General features: G+C 49.4%; 1 protein-coding gene across 1 annotated transcript; it reads right to left on the bottom strand.

Moving 5' to 3' along the window:
* Positions 1 to 515: 515 nt before the first annotated feature.
* Positions 516 to 13,318, bottom strand: CLRN3 (clarin 3). The gene is made up of 3 exons (XM_067708850.1): positions 13,090 to 13,318; positions 6,556 to 6,735; positions 516 to 796 (listed from the first exon to the last, which is right to left on the bottom strand). The coding sequence occupies exons 1-3, from the start codon at positions 13,316 to 13,318 to the stop codon at positions 516 to 518; spliced, it is 690 nt and encodes a 229-aa protein (XP_067564951.1).
* Between the last annotated feature and the right edge of the window lie 684 nt (positions 13,319 to 14,002).

Genomic DNA, 14,002 nt, shown 5'->3' with positions numbered 1-14,002 from the left:
AGGGTCCAGAGGACCAGGTCATACACCCCTAGTTCTCTCCTTTTGCTTCCAACACCTGGTCTAGGAAAAAGAAGTTCTGAATCTCTCTGTGCCTGGAAGTCTTCATTCACAGAGTGGAATAAAAATGCATGGTCTCTCCTGAGGTGAATGAGATCATAGGTACCAAAGTGCTTCGAGCAACTCAAAGGGAAGGTGCATAACCCAAACCTTTATTACCTAAGAGATTGAGACCAGGTCAGAAGGGTCCATAGACTCACAATCATTCTACTGCTTTGAACACTACAAGGACTGGAGAGCTTTCTTCTTCATCTTCCCCACCCTCATGGGAAGAATCCTTTTTCAAGGGTACATCAGTTATGAAGAACATAGTGTCATGAGATACAAAAGCTGTCACAGAATGACAGTCAAACAGGCCTGCACTTTACCTGCCGATCACCCAGGCAAGCCAGCCAGTTACTGCTCGGGGAGCTGGCCTACAACAGAGTAGACCTAACCACCAAATGCGGGTACAGAATTCAGAATAAAATTCCATCCCTTGGGGCATATTCCATGGGCTTTTTCTGCTCCTGCTTCCACTGCTTTCTGGCCTTCTGGAAGAAGGCGATGATGACCGCGGTGACTACGTTTAGAAGAATGACGAGCAGGGTGAGCCAGAATGAGTATCCGTAACTGTGGGAGGTTCCTTGGTGAGTGACTGCTGGATAAAGTGGGTAGAGCCTCTGGGCCAGCTCCTCTGAGAGATGATTGGATTGTGTGTTCCCCACAAAGAGCACCATGCTTATGAATATGAAGGATGCTGAAAGGAAGAAATAGTTTCATAGATAACATGGTGATACATTTTTTAATGTCACTGTTTTCCTTTATCACACGTACACTATGGGTATTCACTGAATATCTACACTGGGACTTACTCTCTTTTAAGCATTAGGGGGAATGTAAAAGAAATGAAAGGCGCGAGCTAGATTCTAGGCTCCAAATGCTAAAGACGGTGCAGGGCAGTTGTGGACAGGGACAAACATTCAGCTCAAGCGCTTTCAGAAGGAGCTGCTCTGCCCACTTCCCAGGGCAATGAACCTAGCAGGTGTACTGAATGAGGGACGAATAAATGCTTGGACACGGAGGTCAACGGGGAAACTATCTAGAGAGACCAGCGGGATGGGAAGGCTGAGGAAGGACAAATAGAAAAGGCGGCCCACACAGAGACTCGTGGTGGTTGATGAACTCAGAGCACCCGGGTCTGTGAGGCACAAGCTCATCTGATGGGGAGGGGCTCTGAGGGTCCTGAGCACAGGATACAGAGGATGAGCCCACTTGGAGAGCTCTGAATGCCGGCTCCGGAGCTGGGATTTCATTCTACACACAATAGAGCACAGCGTTTAACCAGGAAGCACCTCTTTACTAAATTCATTTTAGAAGAGCATTTTAGTAGTGTGTATATGTCCATGACACTACCAAACGTAAAATAGCTAGCTAGTGGGAAGCAGCCGCATAGCACAGGGAGATCAGCTCGGTGCTTTGTGACCACCTGGAGGGGTGGGATAGGGAGGGTGGGAGGGAAACGCAAGAGGGAAGAGATATGGGAACATATGTGTATGTATAACTGATTCACTTTGTTATAAAGCAGAAACTAACACACGATTGTAAAGCAATTATACCCCAATAAAGATGTTTAAGAAAGTAATAATAATACCTACCTGGAAGGGTTGTTTTAAGAATTAAATGAATTCATATATATATATAAAAAAAAGAGCATTTAAAATTTTTAGCTTCCCTTTTTTATTCTTCACAATGTCCTTCACTAGAGCACATTCCACCATTTTGACTTTGGAAAGCTCCTTTGGCCTAGTTAAGGAACATAGTTCTGGAGTCAGAGAGAGCAGGGTTCAAGGGCTCCAGCTACTGGCGCTGGGAGATGAGTTTAGCTTCTCTGAACCTCATCCCTCATTCTCCAAAGTGGGCGAGCTAGAGACACAAAGTAGATTCATGGCTGCTTAGGACTGGGGATGGCCTGGGGGGAGGAGTTTCCTTTTGAGACCATGAAAATATTCTAAAATCAACTGTGGTGATGGTCGCACAGGTCTGTGAATATACTAAAACCACTGAATGGCACAGGTTAAACGCGTGAACTGTATGGTATGTGAGTCATATCTCAGTTAAGCTGTTTAAAAAGGCGGGAGAAGGAAGGTCAGGACGCAGACATTCCAGACGCGTGATGCTGCCGGCGAACCGTCCAGCGGGGCGGGGCCTGAGCATGCCGGGTCCGGGAATCCCCAGGACGGAGGTCCTTTGGGACACAGTCTGCGTGACTCGTCATCTGCTGACATTTACCCAGAACTAGAAGGACATTTTGGCATCAAACTTGTCCTGATCGTAACCCACACCCAGGGAACGGCCCTCCAGAGGCCCTAATGAGAGGGCTTCTGCGTGAGGACTTCTCACTCTCCGTGATGACGGTCTTTCATCCTCAACCTAATGGTTTTATTTCTTAATAATAAAAGGAGTGAGTACATACAAACCCCCTCCTCTCTGCGCTATGCGTCTCACACCCCTTAATTATCCTTCATCGTGCTCTTGGGAAGTTTCTAATGAAAGCTTAGTCATAAAGGGGTAGGATGGAAATGGGTTAAATGCTTTTTCCTGAAGTAGATGCTTAGATTTGAATTGGGAGGGGCCGCCATGGACACGGATGCTGACCTGAGCCCCCTGAGAAAGGGCACGCCTCTCACAGCCTGTCGTCCGGCCTCTGGGACAGAAGAGCTATTGGACCTGGAGGGAGCCCCTGGTAGAAGGAGGAGGCCCTGAAGGCTCGGGACGCTGGCTTCCCACCCCAGCCTGTCCCCACTGGGCCGTGTGACCTGCTGGGTTACTCTCTGCTCTCGGTTCCTCGACTGAGGTTCAAATGTTTTGGGACACACCGTCTGCAAGATTCTCTCCGGCTCCATCATCTCTCAGACTACAGTTCTATCCCCTGGGGTCAGGGTTGCGCCATGCCAGGCTGGGGTCAGAGGGCACAGAGGCCCGGGAGGTGATGCTGGTATTTTTCTCCTCAAAGCAGAATCCCAGGGCTTCCCTGGTGGCACAGTGGTTAAGAATCCACCTGCCAATGCAGGGGACACGGTTCGAGCCCTGGTCTGGGAAGATCCCACATGCTGTGGAGCAACTAAGCCCGTGCGCCACAACTACTGAGCCTGCGCTCTAGAGCCCGTGAGCCACAACTACTGAAGCCTGTGCTCCTAGAGCCCACATGCCACAACTACTGAAGCCCGTGCGCCACAACTACTGAAGCCTGTGCGCCTAGAGCCCGTGCTCTGCAACAAGAGAAGCCTGTGTACCTCAACGAAGAGTAGCCCCCGCTCGCCGCAACTAGAGAAAGCCTGCGCGCAGCAACAAAGACCAACGCAGCCAAAAATAAATAAATAAATTTTTCAAAAAAGGAGAACCCCCTCCCGATCCTTCAGCAACAAACTAGCAAACCACTCCCTCTTCTTCCCTGCAGCCAAGGAGAGGGTGTCCAAGCCCAGCCTGGAGAGGGGTGTGTGGCCCTTCCCTCTGCCTCCAGGACCCCTGAGGGCAGCCTGACCCCTGCCCTCTCCCCACGGTGATCCAAGCCAAGGACACAGTGATGGCATCTCTGTGGCCAAAACCCCCTGAAGGCTGAGCCTCCCATGAGCTGAGTTTTCACTAAGTTCTCCGACCAAACTCGGGGCCCAAGTCTGCCCTATCGAAGCCGGAGGCTGTGAGGGCCTTCAGAGGCAAAGCCAAAGGCTGAACAGAGAGGCAAAGGCAAAGTCTCCGAGTGTGTTTCTGCCCAGCTCACAGCCCCTCTGTGTGTCAGAACTTGCCCCAAGCCTGGGAGGGAACGTGGCCAGAGTTTGCTGCCTGGCAAACAATTCTTTGTTGTTAGAAGCAGGTGGGGATGGCGGTGAGGGGGGCTGCAGGCCCCATTTTCCATGTTTTCCTCCACAAACGTGCCCTGTGCAAAGCCAGCTTAGACTCAGCCATGGAGAAAGAGGCTGAAAGCCTGGGGCTCCCTCCTGCCGACATGAAGGGATGTGCTCCGAGCCCTGCAGGTGCAGACAGAGGAATGGGGGCCGGCTTTGTCCCACTGGGCCCACATCGGACATTCCCGTCTGGTCCGAGAGCCCGACGTTCCTCTCAGATCCATCCTCCCCAGCTCCCAGGTGGCCAGTTCTCTGCCAAGGGGCTCAGTCAGTGAATTCCACCCTGCCGGCCATGGAGCTTTGCTCCAGAAATGGAGAAGGGCAATTCCAGTGAGAGTCAGACTTGGGGGGAAAAGTCGTCTTTCCTCCTGGGGTTGCTGCATCGGTGATGGGCCAAGAAGGGCTGGCAGCCCACTTGCCTTTAAGAGGACCAGCCCAGCTGCTTAATGATAGAGGGGACACTGGAGGAGAGCAGAGTTCTGACGGTGCTGGCTGAGACCCTGGATCCAGCTGTACCTGAAGCTTCTTGATCAGATGAGCAAGAATTAAAATCGTCTATGTTTTACCCTGGCAACGAGTGCCAATGAGTCTTTCCTTTGCGTTGGTTGACGGAGGTGAACGAGCCTCCCAGAAACAGCTTGGGGCAAGGAACCCTGGCATCCGGATGAGGATCTGAGTTTAGAGCCGATTCCCTCAGCTCCACTGTGAGCCAGGAAGCAGGAATACTCATTCCGAGGGACTGTCGTGCCGGGCCCACAGCAGATGCCCTTTACATTGGGGCATTTGTTTGTTTTTACCACCGGGAAATAAAATCACAGGAAGAAAGGAAAGGGCTGGTCACGTGTGGATGTGGCTACACCAGCCTGACACCAAACGCTCAGAGCTGAGGGGGGAGCGTGCGACGTGGCCGCGGTGCAGGCTTGCCCAGGGCAGCCCAAGTTTCCACCCTTGCGGTGCACGATAGTTATGAGCTGCGCTTGCTTGAGCAGTGAGTCGCGTGGCTCTCCCTTGTATCCCTGCTGGGCTGGGACTGGCTCACACATCTCCTCAACCATTAGCTTGAAAAAGGCCGCAGTGGAAGTGTTTACACACTCGCACCAGCCAGGGCTGCAGTCAGGGCTTCCCTCCCCCAAGAGCCAGGTGTTCATTCTCAGCACAGCACCGCTGGGAGCCCCAGCACAGGGGCCCCTCCAGCCACCTGCAGTGGCCAGTGTGAGGATGGCCTCTCAGCAGGAGGACAGGGGAAAGCTGCTGCCCAGAGCGCCTCCTCTGAGGCTTCCCTACAGCCTAATATCCAGGGCACCTTTCTTTGTCCCTGAACGTTCCTGGTCTGTGTTAAAAATATACCACCGGGCTTCCTTGGTGGCGCAGTGGTTAAGAATCCACCACTGCAGGGGACACGGGTTCGAGCCCTGGTCCAGGAAGATCCCACATGCCGCAGAGCAACTAAGCCCATATTCCACAACTACTGAGCCTATGCTCTAGAGCCCGTGAGCCACAACTACTGAGCCCACGAGCCATAACTACTGAAGCCCATGCGCCTGGAGCCCATGCTCTGCAACGAGAGAAGTCACCGCAATGAGAAGCCCGCGCACCGTGACAAAGAGTAGCCACAGCTCACTGCAATTAGCCCGTGCGCAGCAGTGAAGACCCAACGCAGCCAAAAATAAAATGAAAAAAAAAATTTATAAAAATAAATAAATAAATAAAGTAACCTATTTTTTAAAAAATGCACCACCTGTGGCTTACACGCAAGCACCTCCAGAGCCGTCCGGTTAGTAGGATGGGCTGCTTCTGATTCGATCTCGAGATCAGGTTCTCGTGGAGGGAGGGAAAGACCAGGAGAAACCCGGCTGCCCGGCAGGGGCAACGAGGCTCCCATGTGACCACCTCCCTGGGCAGACACAGTGGCCACAGAGTCCATGAGACCCAGAGAAAGTCCAAAACACTGTGACTCAAGCTGAGCTCCACTTCCCATCCCTCACCCCAATACCTTTCCCAGCAAACAAGTAACACAACCTAGCAACACCGCCCAGCAACATCCGGGACTCACAGGTTGCCCACAAGAAGGGCATTGGCCCCAGATTCTCCAAAATGACATTCTTGGTGGCTCTCTGTGCCACGATCAGGTTTAGATTTTGTCAAGTTGACTGCTGTTCTATGAGGGCAAGAAGGAGACTAAATAACACACGTGCATGTGTGTGCATGTGTGTTCACGTGTTGACTTCCACACATCACGTGGAGCCTAATGTGGAGTCAAGCACGCCACAGGAGCCCAGTGAATGTTTTGTGGATGCCTGTTTTTTTTTTGTTCAACTCCTTACACCAGATACTCCAAAGCAAAGCCTCGGTATGGCATGTATTTTAACACCTAACACGCCTTCCTCACCTCACTCTGGTCTCTTACCTGGGCACCTAAAACAGAATTTTATTTCCAAAGAGACTGAATAAATGCTGTAAGTTTACAAAAATAAACCTCAGCCCCCAGCACGCAACTCAGCACACAGGGGGCCCTCTTAACGCCCATGGCTCGACCGTGACCGTGTGTGTCCACGAGTGTGAGAGGGAAGCAGGGGGACAGAGGCAGAGAGCACGTCCTCTCAACGATACTCACCGCTGAGTCCGTTCCAGGTGTACACCCCCATCGGTCCCAAGAACGTCTGATAGGGGTTGCTGAAGCTGTTGTAGAAGGTGAACACAGAGCTCAACAGCGAAGTGAGCAAACTAAGGACCAGGAACAGGATGACCACCAAGTGCAGAGTCTTTGGGGAAGAACTGCTCAGTGTGCCTAAAACTAAAGCAATGTTTGGTAAGTACGCGGCACCGAATGCAAAGACCAGCTCTGGACCAAGGGCAGGTCCACCCTCACACGCCCCATGCTGCCTCCTTCCCCATTCTACCCTCTTAGGCACTGGGGTTAGAAACTGTCAGCCTTTTCATAAAATTTGCATATTTCTTAAGCGCAGGGGAGCTCCAGACGTGGATATGCACTTGCGTAAAATGAAACGCAGGTGCCCTGGGCCGTTTGCCACCAGTTCCTGCTTTTGCCATTCTCCCCTTTCTAACCACCACCCGCCAGCCTCCCCAGGCATCTGTTTCCTCCGCTCCCTCCTTTGTTTACAAAATGAGCAGACACCTGAGACACGCTCTCCCCACACTTACCTGGAAACCCAGCCATGCGTTTGTAAATATCTCCAAGGACAGCCAGTGTGTCTCAGGCCCTTAGGAGATTGTCACCACATTCAATAGAGTGTTTACCGAGAGGTTCTGTGAAAGTCACGGCGGCGACAGAAGGGAAAAAGTAAATTGGGAAAAAGATTTCAGAGTCTTTAGTAATGTACTAACACCATCATTGGGAATTACAAGGTGTTAGAACCACGATGGGGGTGGGAAGGGAAAAGGAAAAGCTTCCTTCTTTCCATTCCTGATTTTCAGGTCCCCTGGGAGAGGGCAGGAGCCTCTCACATCTTCACGCCGGAGCAGCTTTAAGGAACGGAAACCAGGACGGCCACGGAAGCCTTCTTGCTCCGCTCTGGATGTGGCACATTTTCAGGAACGGGGCCCTGGGAGCCAGGGGAGACCTGGAGCCTCCTCCTGAAACGTGTCCTGGCAGCAAGGAGCCCTCTCTTTGCAAGGTAGCCTTTTCCATCACTGCGCCTCCTTAGTCATTTAAAGGTTTTTCATTCTGCGTCTCTACAACATTTACCCTGGATCCTAGCGCAGAATCCACTCCCTCCTCTCCTGCCTGGAGCCTTTCCCAGTATTTGAAAAGGGATATAAACCCCAATGTGTTCTTCGTAAGACGGGATTCCAAAGCCCCTGCCAGCCTGGCCCCGACTCTGCACACATTTAGTCTGACTTTACCTCCCTACCCGTGCTGGCCAGACGGGCTCAACTCTCCCGATAAGATGTGACAATACTTGTGCGGGGTCCATCCTCTCTCCACCTCTGAATACCCACATGTTATTAGTTCAGATGTTTTTCTTTTTACATCAGCGGTACTTTGCGAGGGAGGTAAATTTCCTGTCATCGGACAGAGGGTGGGCATGAGAGAGCTTTGGCCAGCAAATCTGCCTTCAGACATCTGGACGCTGGGAATCTGGCTGTAAAGACCCTCGTGTGTGAGAGAATTCATCCTGATGGCCACGTCACGTGGCCAAGCCCAGGGCTGGAAGTGTCTCCACACAGAGCAGGGATAGAGGCAGGCAGGAGGGTGTGGCCAGCGGACAAGAAAGGAGTTAGGAAAGACAAGGGGCGGGAGAAAAGAAATGTGGGTATGGTCTCCCGTGAGCACAGCTACAGCCCTTCAAACCCCACGGGAGACCAGAGAGGATAGAAGAGGGAAAAACCAGTTCAGCAACACGGAGGCCATGAGTTCACCACTCAGTGAGATGGGACTGGGTGCAAAGTTCAGTGCACACACGTCCAGTCTGCTCATGCCTAGCAGTGCCCAGCCCTCGTCACTGTTTCTGTTATTAACCCATGGGAAGGGCTAAGTTCTCAGCGCAGTCCCCTTTGCTATGCACTCCAGGTAAGAACTCTGAAAGGCATTGGTTAAACTGAGAATGCTGTCCTCTCTGCTACCCCCTGTTGCCTGCATGGGGATGGGTGGGGCCCGATGGGCCCCCTGCCCTCCGGGAAGCCGTCTGGGCTGGGACAGCTCCGAAGGCCCTGCCCTCAAGCCCGAGGCTCTAGCTCCTTTGCCTGGCGCACCCCGGAGATGCAGTGGTGAGGGCTTGGCATGGCTGTGATGTCTATTTTGCAGCTCGTGGAAGATGACACCAGAATAGGAAAAACAAGCAGGACACACCTGTTCAGAGGTGCAGGGTCAAATACTGCAGATGTTTCAAACTTAGTCACCGCCGGCAAGAACCACTCCCCTTTTTTCCACAATCCCACAGCCTCTGCCTGAGCATGAAGGAGGGAACTCCAGCATTGAATCAGAAGTTTGCCGGGGACTAAATGTCCTCTGTCCTTAGCCAATAAGACAAAATTTGGATACTTAACTAGAAAATAAAAATTTCAGCCTGGGAAAAATGTCCTGTGTCCAAAGCACCAAGTTTCCCTGGGGAAATTTTCTTATTAAAAGCTGTAAATGGATGTTCATTTGCAAATGGTGAACATTCCATCTTTTCATAGTAAATTAGAAAGTGACAGTCAGGTTTGGCTTTCTTTTTTTTTTCAGTACGCGGGCCTCTCACTGTTGTGGCCTCTCCCGTTGCAGAGCACAGGCTCCGGACGCGCAGGCTCAGCGGCCATGGCTCACGGGCCCAGCCACTCCACGGCATGTGGGATCCTCCCGGACCGGGGCACGAACCCGTGTCCCCTGCATCGGCAGGCGGACTCTCAACCACTGCGCCACCAGGGCAGCCCTTGGCTTTCTTTCTGACTGTTGGTAACATCTATTAGACATCAGTTCTCAAAAGGGAGTCCATTTGGAGCCTACTGACTCACACTTTTCTATGAATTCATGTGACAATTTATCTTAATTTTAACAGCCATATTTCCAAATTCTAGTTCAGCCTTCTGAATTCCCTGCCACACAGGTATGACAGCTGTATCTCCCCTCCCCTTCCTGGCTCAGAACTCAGACAATGAAAGCTGGGAATTCAGTGAAAGTTGGCAAGAATGAAATCACAATCAAACTCCACCGCATCTGACAGCTGCTCTCTGCCTACAAAATTAGCAAATACATTCTGTTCTTCTTCCTTCCTTTGAGGGGTCAAGCGACGGAATCGAGAAAGCCACCCCGCAATTGAAACTAATCGCTCGGATTCTGGCAGCCCCGGGGAAGGAGGCCACGGCTCCCGCAGCTGGGAGGCCGAAATGGACTGGGTGGTGGGCAGCGCACAAATGGGGGTCATCCGGACATCCGGGCTTCCTGTGCCTGGACATTTATACTCAAGCCCCACTGGCCATCTGGCCCTTCTAGCTCTGGTTTTCAGGAAGTCCTCGGAAATTGAGGGAGAGCTGGTGGCTTTCTTGTGCGGAGGAATGGTCTCCACCCCCTCCTCAAGCACCTGGTCACCAGGGGGCCTGACCCAGTGGAGCTTCTCAGTCCCTGGACCACAGTGTATCCCTGGAAGGGCTCATTAACTCCATGGATCCCAGAGTGTGGCCTAGGAGCTCTCCCAGGACGTCCCAGCTGATGGCTTCAGCCTCTAGGAAATTGACGAGGGGTGTCTCAGAGAGAAGGATGGGGGAAAGCTTTTTCTGCCCTTTTCTGCTACACCGCCCAGTGTGGTCATGTCTCTGGGGGTAAATGATATGTCGCTCCCACCCCGAGGGAAAGTATGGGATGTGTATGGGGTGGGGTGGACAGATAGGAGAAGTAAGAAGGGGCTTTTTGTAAATTCTGGAGATAGAAACCTCATTTCTTCAGTTCAGTCAATCTTGCAGTTCATTGATTTTTGCAGCAGACTCACTTTCCTCATTATTTTTAGCTTGAGCCAATAGTACAACTTCGAGTTCCCCCGGAACAAAAGGGGTAGGTAGTGAAAAGAGACTGATGGGCAGGGGGAGGCACATTTGGGGTGAAACTGCCCCTTGTTCTCATAAGGACCTGCACACACCTTTGTCCTACAGGTAGTGCGGGCTGATGGATTTAACTGATGGGGTCCGGGCCTTTCTCTAGAAAGACTAGGTGGTGAGCAACCCAGCTCTGTGCAGTTCCGCTTGGGATCCAAGCCCCTCACTCACATAGTAGTTGCTCAGGAAGGTTTTTCTGAAGCAAAATTAAATATCCGGAATCTTTGGAGTAGCAAGGCAACGTGCTCACGGGTGGACACCTGGCACTTTTCATCTGGGTGTTGGACCAGCTGGGATGCCTCTGGATGAGGCTAGTAGAGCTTCTGGTGAGCCTGAGCTGCCCGAACAATCTAGCTACACCCAGGAGAGTTTCCTCCCCAGGTTGGACTGATTCTTTTCCTCACCAATTGGCGTATTGTAGGCTGAATTATTTTGGCAAGTTGAACTCAGCCATCATCACTTCATTTCAAAATCTGCAGCCCCAAATCGGCACCATGTGATAAATCCTATGTAGAAATATAGCAGAGCTTTGCAATATTCATTACTCTTTGGAGATTTCAGTGTGAACTCATCCTAGCTAAGAAACTGACATGGTTAACTTCTCATAGGAAAAGGCAATCCACCACAGCAGGGCAGGAAAGTGGCATTTATACGATGATTTTATTGTACTGCCAGCGGTTGGTTTCTGATTGGAAATAAGCCCGTGTGGTCCTAAAGAACCTGTCTCACTGCGTGTTTGCAGATCTGCTCCCGGGGGACCATGTCCGCACACCTGCACCAGCTGAACCACCGTCTACATTTGGGTTATGTGACTTTTCCCTCTCCGAGAGGACTGTTTGCAAGTGTTCCCAGTTCAATGACTGCTAAAACCATCAACACTGAAGACCGCCTGGGCTCTGAGGTGTCCCTAGCAGATTTGAACGCCCGGCAATTGTGCAGCATCTCAGTGCCTGGGAGGTCGTTTATTTTCTACAGCCCCTGGGGTGACTGGAGGCAGTGACTTGAAGTTGGAATGTGGTTCTCTGGGGAAAAGAGGAAAAGTAGGAAAAATAAAAAAGAAAAGGAGAGAAAAGAGTAAAAATAGAGAGCCAGGCAAAGCAAATGCAAATATTCCACCTCCTCTGTGGGCCCACGGGACTGCCTGCCACCTTCAGAGCTATCCTTGACCACAGCTGTCCCTGCCCTCCCAAAGCCACTGTGCCCACGTCACTCCCATGGGGTTCTAGAACCAGGCGCTGACCCACCCGGGCCTCCTCGGTGCTGCTCTGGATGTAGGGAGTCAGGGATCTCATTGAAGCCAGTTATCTCAAATTGGAGCCAACTGGTTCCAAACAGACACTGTATGAAAATCAAAAAATTCACAGGCTGTTTTCTCGTATTTTAAAAATTTTACAAGTGTCTGGAAATTCAGGAAGTTGAACAAGTTTTGGTTTCGCCAATGCTATTCACAGAACTGAAAATGGTAGTGAACCTTTGAAAGTCTTCTTTTCTAGTCGCCGCAAAGAAAATATTCCTCATTTTCCTGAGGACCTGAGGCTGGTACCGGAGGAGATGTGTAACGCTGCTAAAATACTGGGCGAGACGTTGCTTTTGCTAAAGTCTAAAAGGCAAATTTGTAATTTGGAAATATAAGTATGTTGCTCTGGATTTAAGGAAATCATTTCATTAATAAAGTCACAAATTAGAGCTAGAACTTGGAGCTAATGTCAAAAGCTAATGTCCCACCATTATGCACGGAATGAGGGCTAAACATTACATTTGTATAAGGCAGAAAATGATGTATGTTTATAAGGAAAGAGGTAATGACTGCATAATACCTGATAAACCCTGTGTAGTGAACTGCACGCAACACCCTTCGAAAAAAGTCCATTTAAGGTGGTAAACAAGTTACAAATTTGGTTTTAAATTTAGAAAACATAACGGTATATATTCAAACTTCAAATGCCAAACAAATAGCTAAATTCAACTTATCGTTCTCAAGGAATTTTTGTTTTCCTCCCATTGAGACTAGGACATTAGTGTGTATGAAATCAGAAAAAAAATTTAGGAATTCCTGTAAAATATTCGATTAATAGACTTAATGGAAATTTAATATCAATTCCAACAGCAATGAGATATTTTGGAGGTAAGACTGCAAATTCAAATCAGTGAAAGAAATGAACTTGAGATATAAGGCTAAGAAATTGTCCATATCTTCCACTTTATTTTTTCCTTGCATAGATGCCAGTAATTAAGTTCTGGATAGAGGTTCTTGCTCCAACTAAAAATCCACAGTCAATACAGTTAAAAATGCTGTCGCTACTGTCTGTAGAGCACCACATTGGTGCTCCATATTTTTACTTAACTATTTCCCTATCAATACACTCTGTAGTACTGTTTAAGCATAGCCTCTGCTAGAATGATTTAGACTGTTTTGCTAATAGACACAACCAGAACCGAGGAAGCTGAAATAATGATTCCGTGAATTTTCAAAATTAAAACTATGCTTTCATATCTACAGCCCAGCTAAGTTCACAAGGAAATTATTTTTGAAGGACTATTGGGCCGAAATACAGGATGGTATGAATCTTCCCCAGTTAATTCAATCTCACTGTATCCATTCAAATGAGTTATGATTTACCTTCAAAATTTTTGTCTGATTCTGCAAGTCCATGATTCAATTCTTGAATACTCTTCCCACGAAAGAGTCCGTAGGTGATAATCACGCTACCATTCGAAGAAGTCTCACTAATGACAACCGTACTGCGGATCCATTCTTGAGTTGTGAGAATAGAACAAATTACGATTAAAGCCCCCAAGCTTGTGACAAAGCTGGTTAAGAACGTCAATCTTTTCGTTGCCGTAGGCATCGTCTCAGGAAAATGAGGATCCTAGGGTAAAAAAACAAAGATCTTTTTATAATATTTCTGGACCTTCTCATTTGGAGTCCAGTATTTAGAAATGGAGTCTAACACTTGCTTGTAAAATATAAAACCTCTCTCTCCATGAGGAAGGGTCATACTAACGAACATTGGACTATGAACACGGTCATAAAGATTTACAGTAGCTGAACTTTGGTCTGGAGTAAGAGGTTGCTATGGTTACAGCCAACCAGCAGGAACAAGGGGGTAGGCATGGTCTTTCCAAGACTTCCTCAATCACACAATTAATTTATAACTCTTTTTCAAGTGCCTTGGAAGAAAGTTCAGCCTATCACGTCAGGAGAGAACTAGAATTCCTAAATAATGAGGGAGCAGAGGATCCGTACCCCCCAAATGTTGCTGATTCTAGCAGCCGACAACATAGAGTCCCACCTGCCAAGGTTAATGACTTGACCTTAACAAGTGTTCCAAAAGGAAACCCTAAGGAGATGAAGCTCTTGCTAGAGATACTAGAGAGTGGAAAGAGAAAAGTTGACACCTTATTTTTAGACCTTGATAAAGAAGTGCTCCTTTCAAATTTCCTCTTTCAAATTGGATCACACCTGCACATTATTTAAATTATAACTTGAGAGGTTTCATCTCTCTTTCTCTTTAGTTCTCGGATGGAAGTGG

The sequence above is a fragment of the Pseudorca crassidens genome, chromosome 16, assembly GCF_039906515.1.
Source record: "Pseudorca crassidens isolate mPseCra1 chromosome 16, mPseCra1.hap1, whole genome shotgun sequence".
NCBI lineage: Eukaryota > Metazoa > Chordata > Mammalia > Artiodactyla > Delphinidae > Pseudorca > Pseudorca crassidens.
This window is presented reverse-complemented; position numbering and strand designations above follow the sequence as displayed.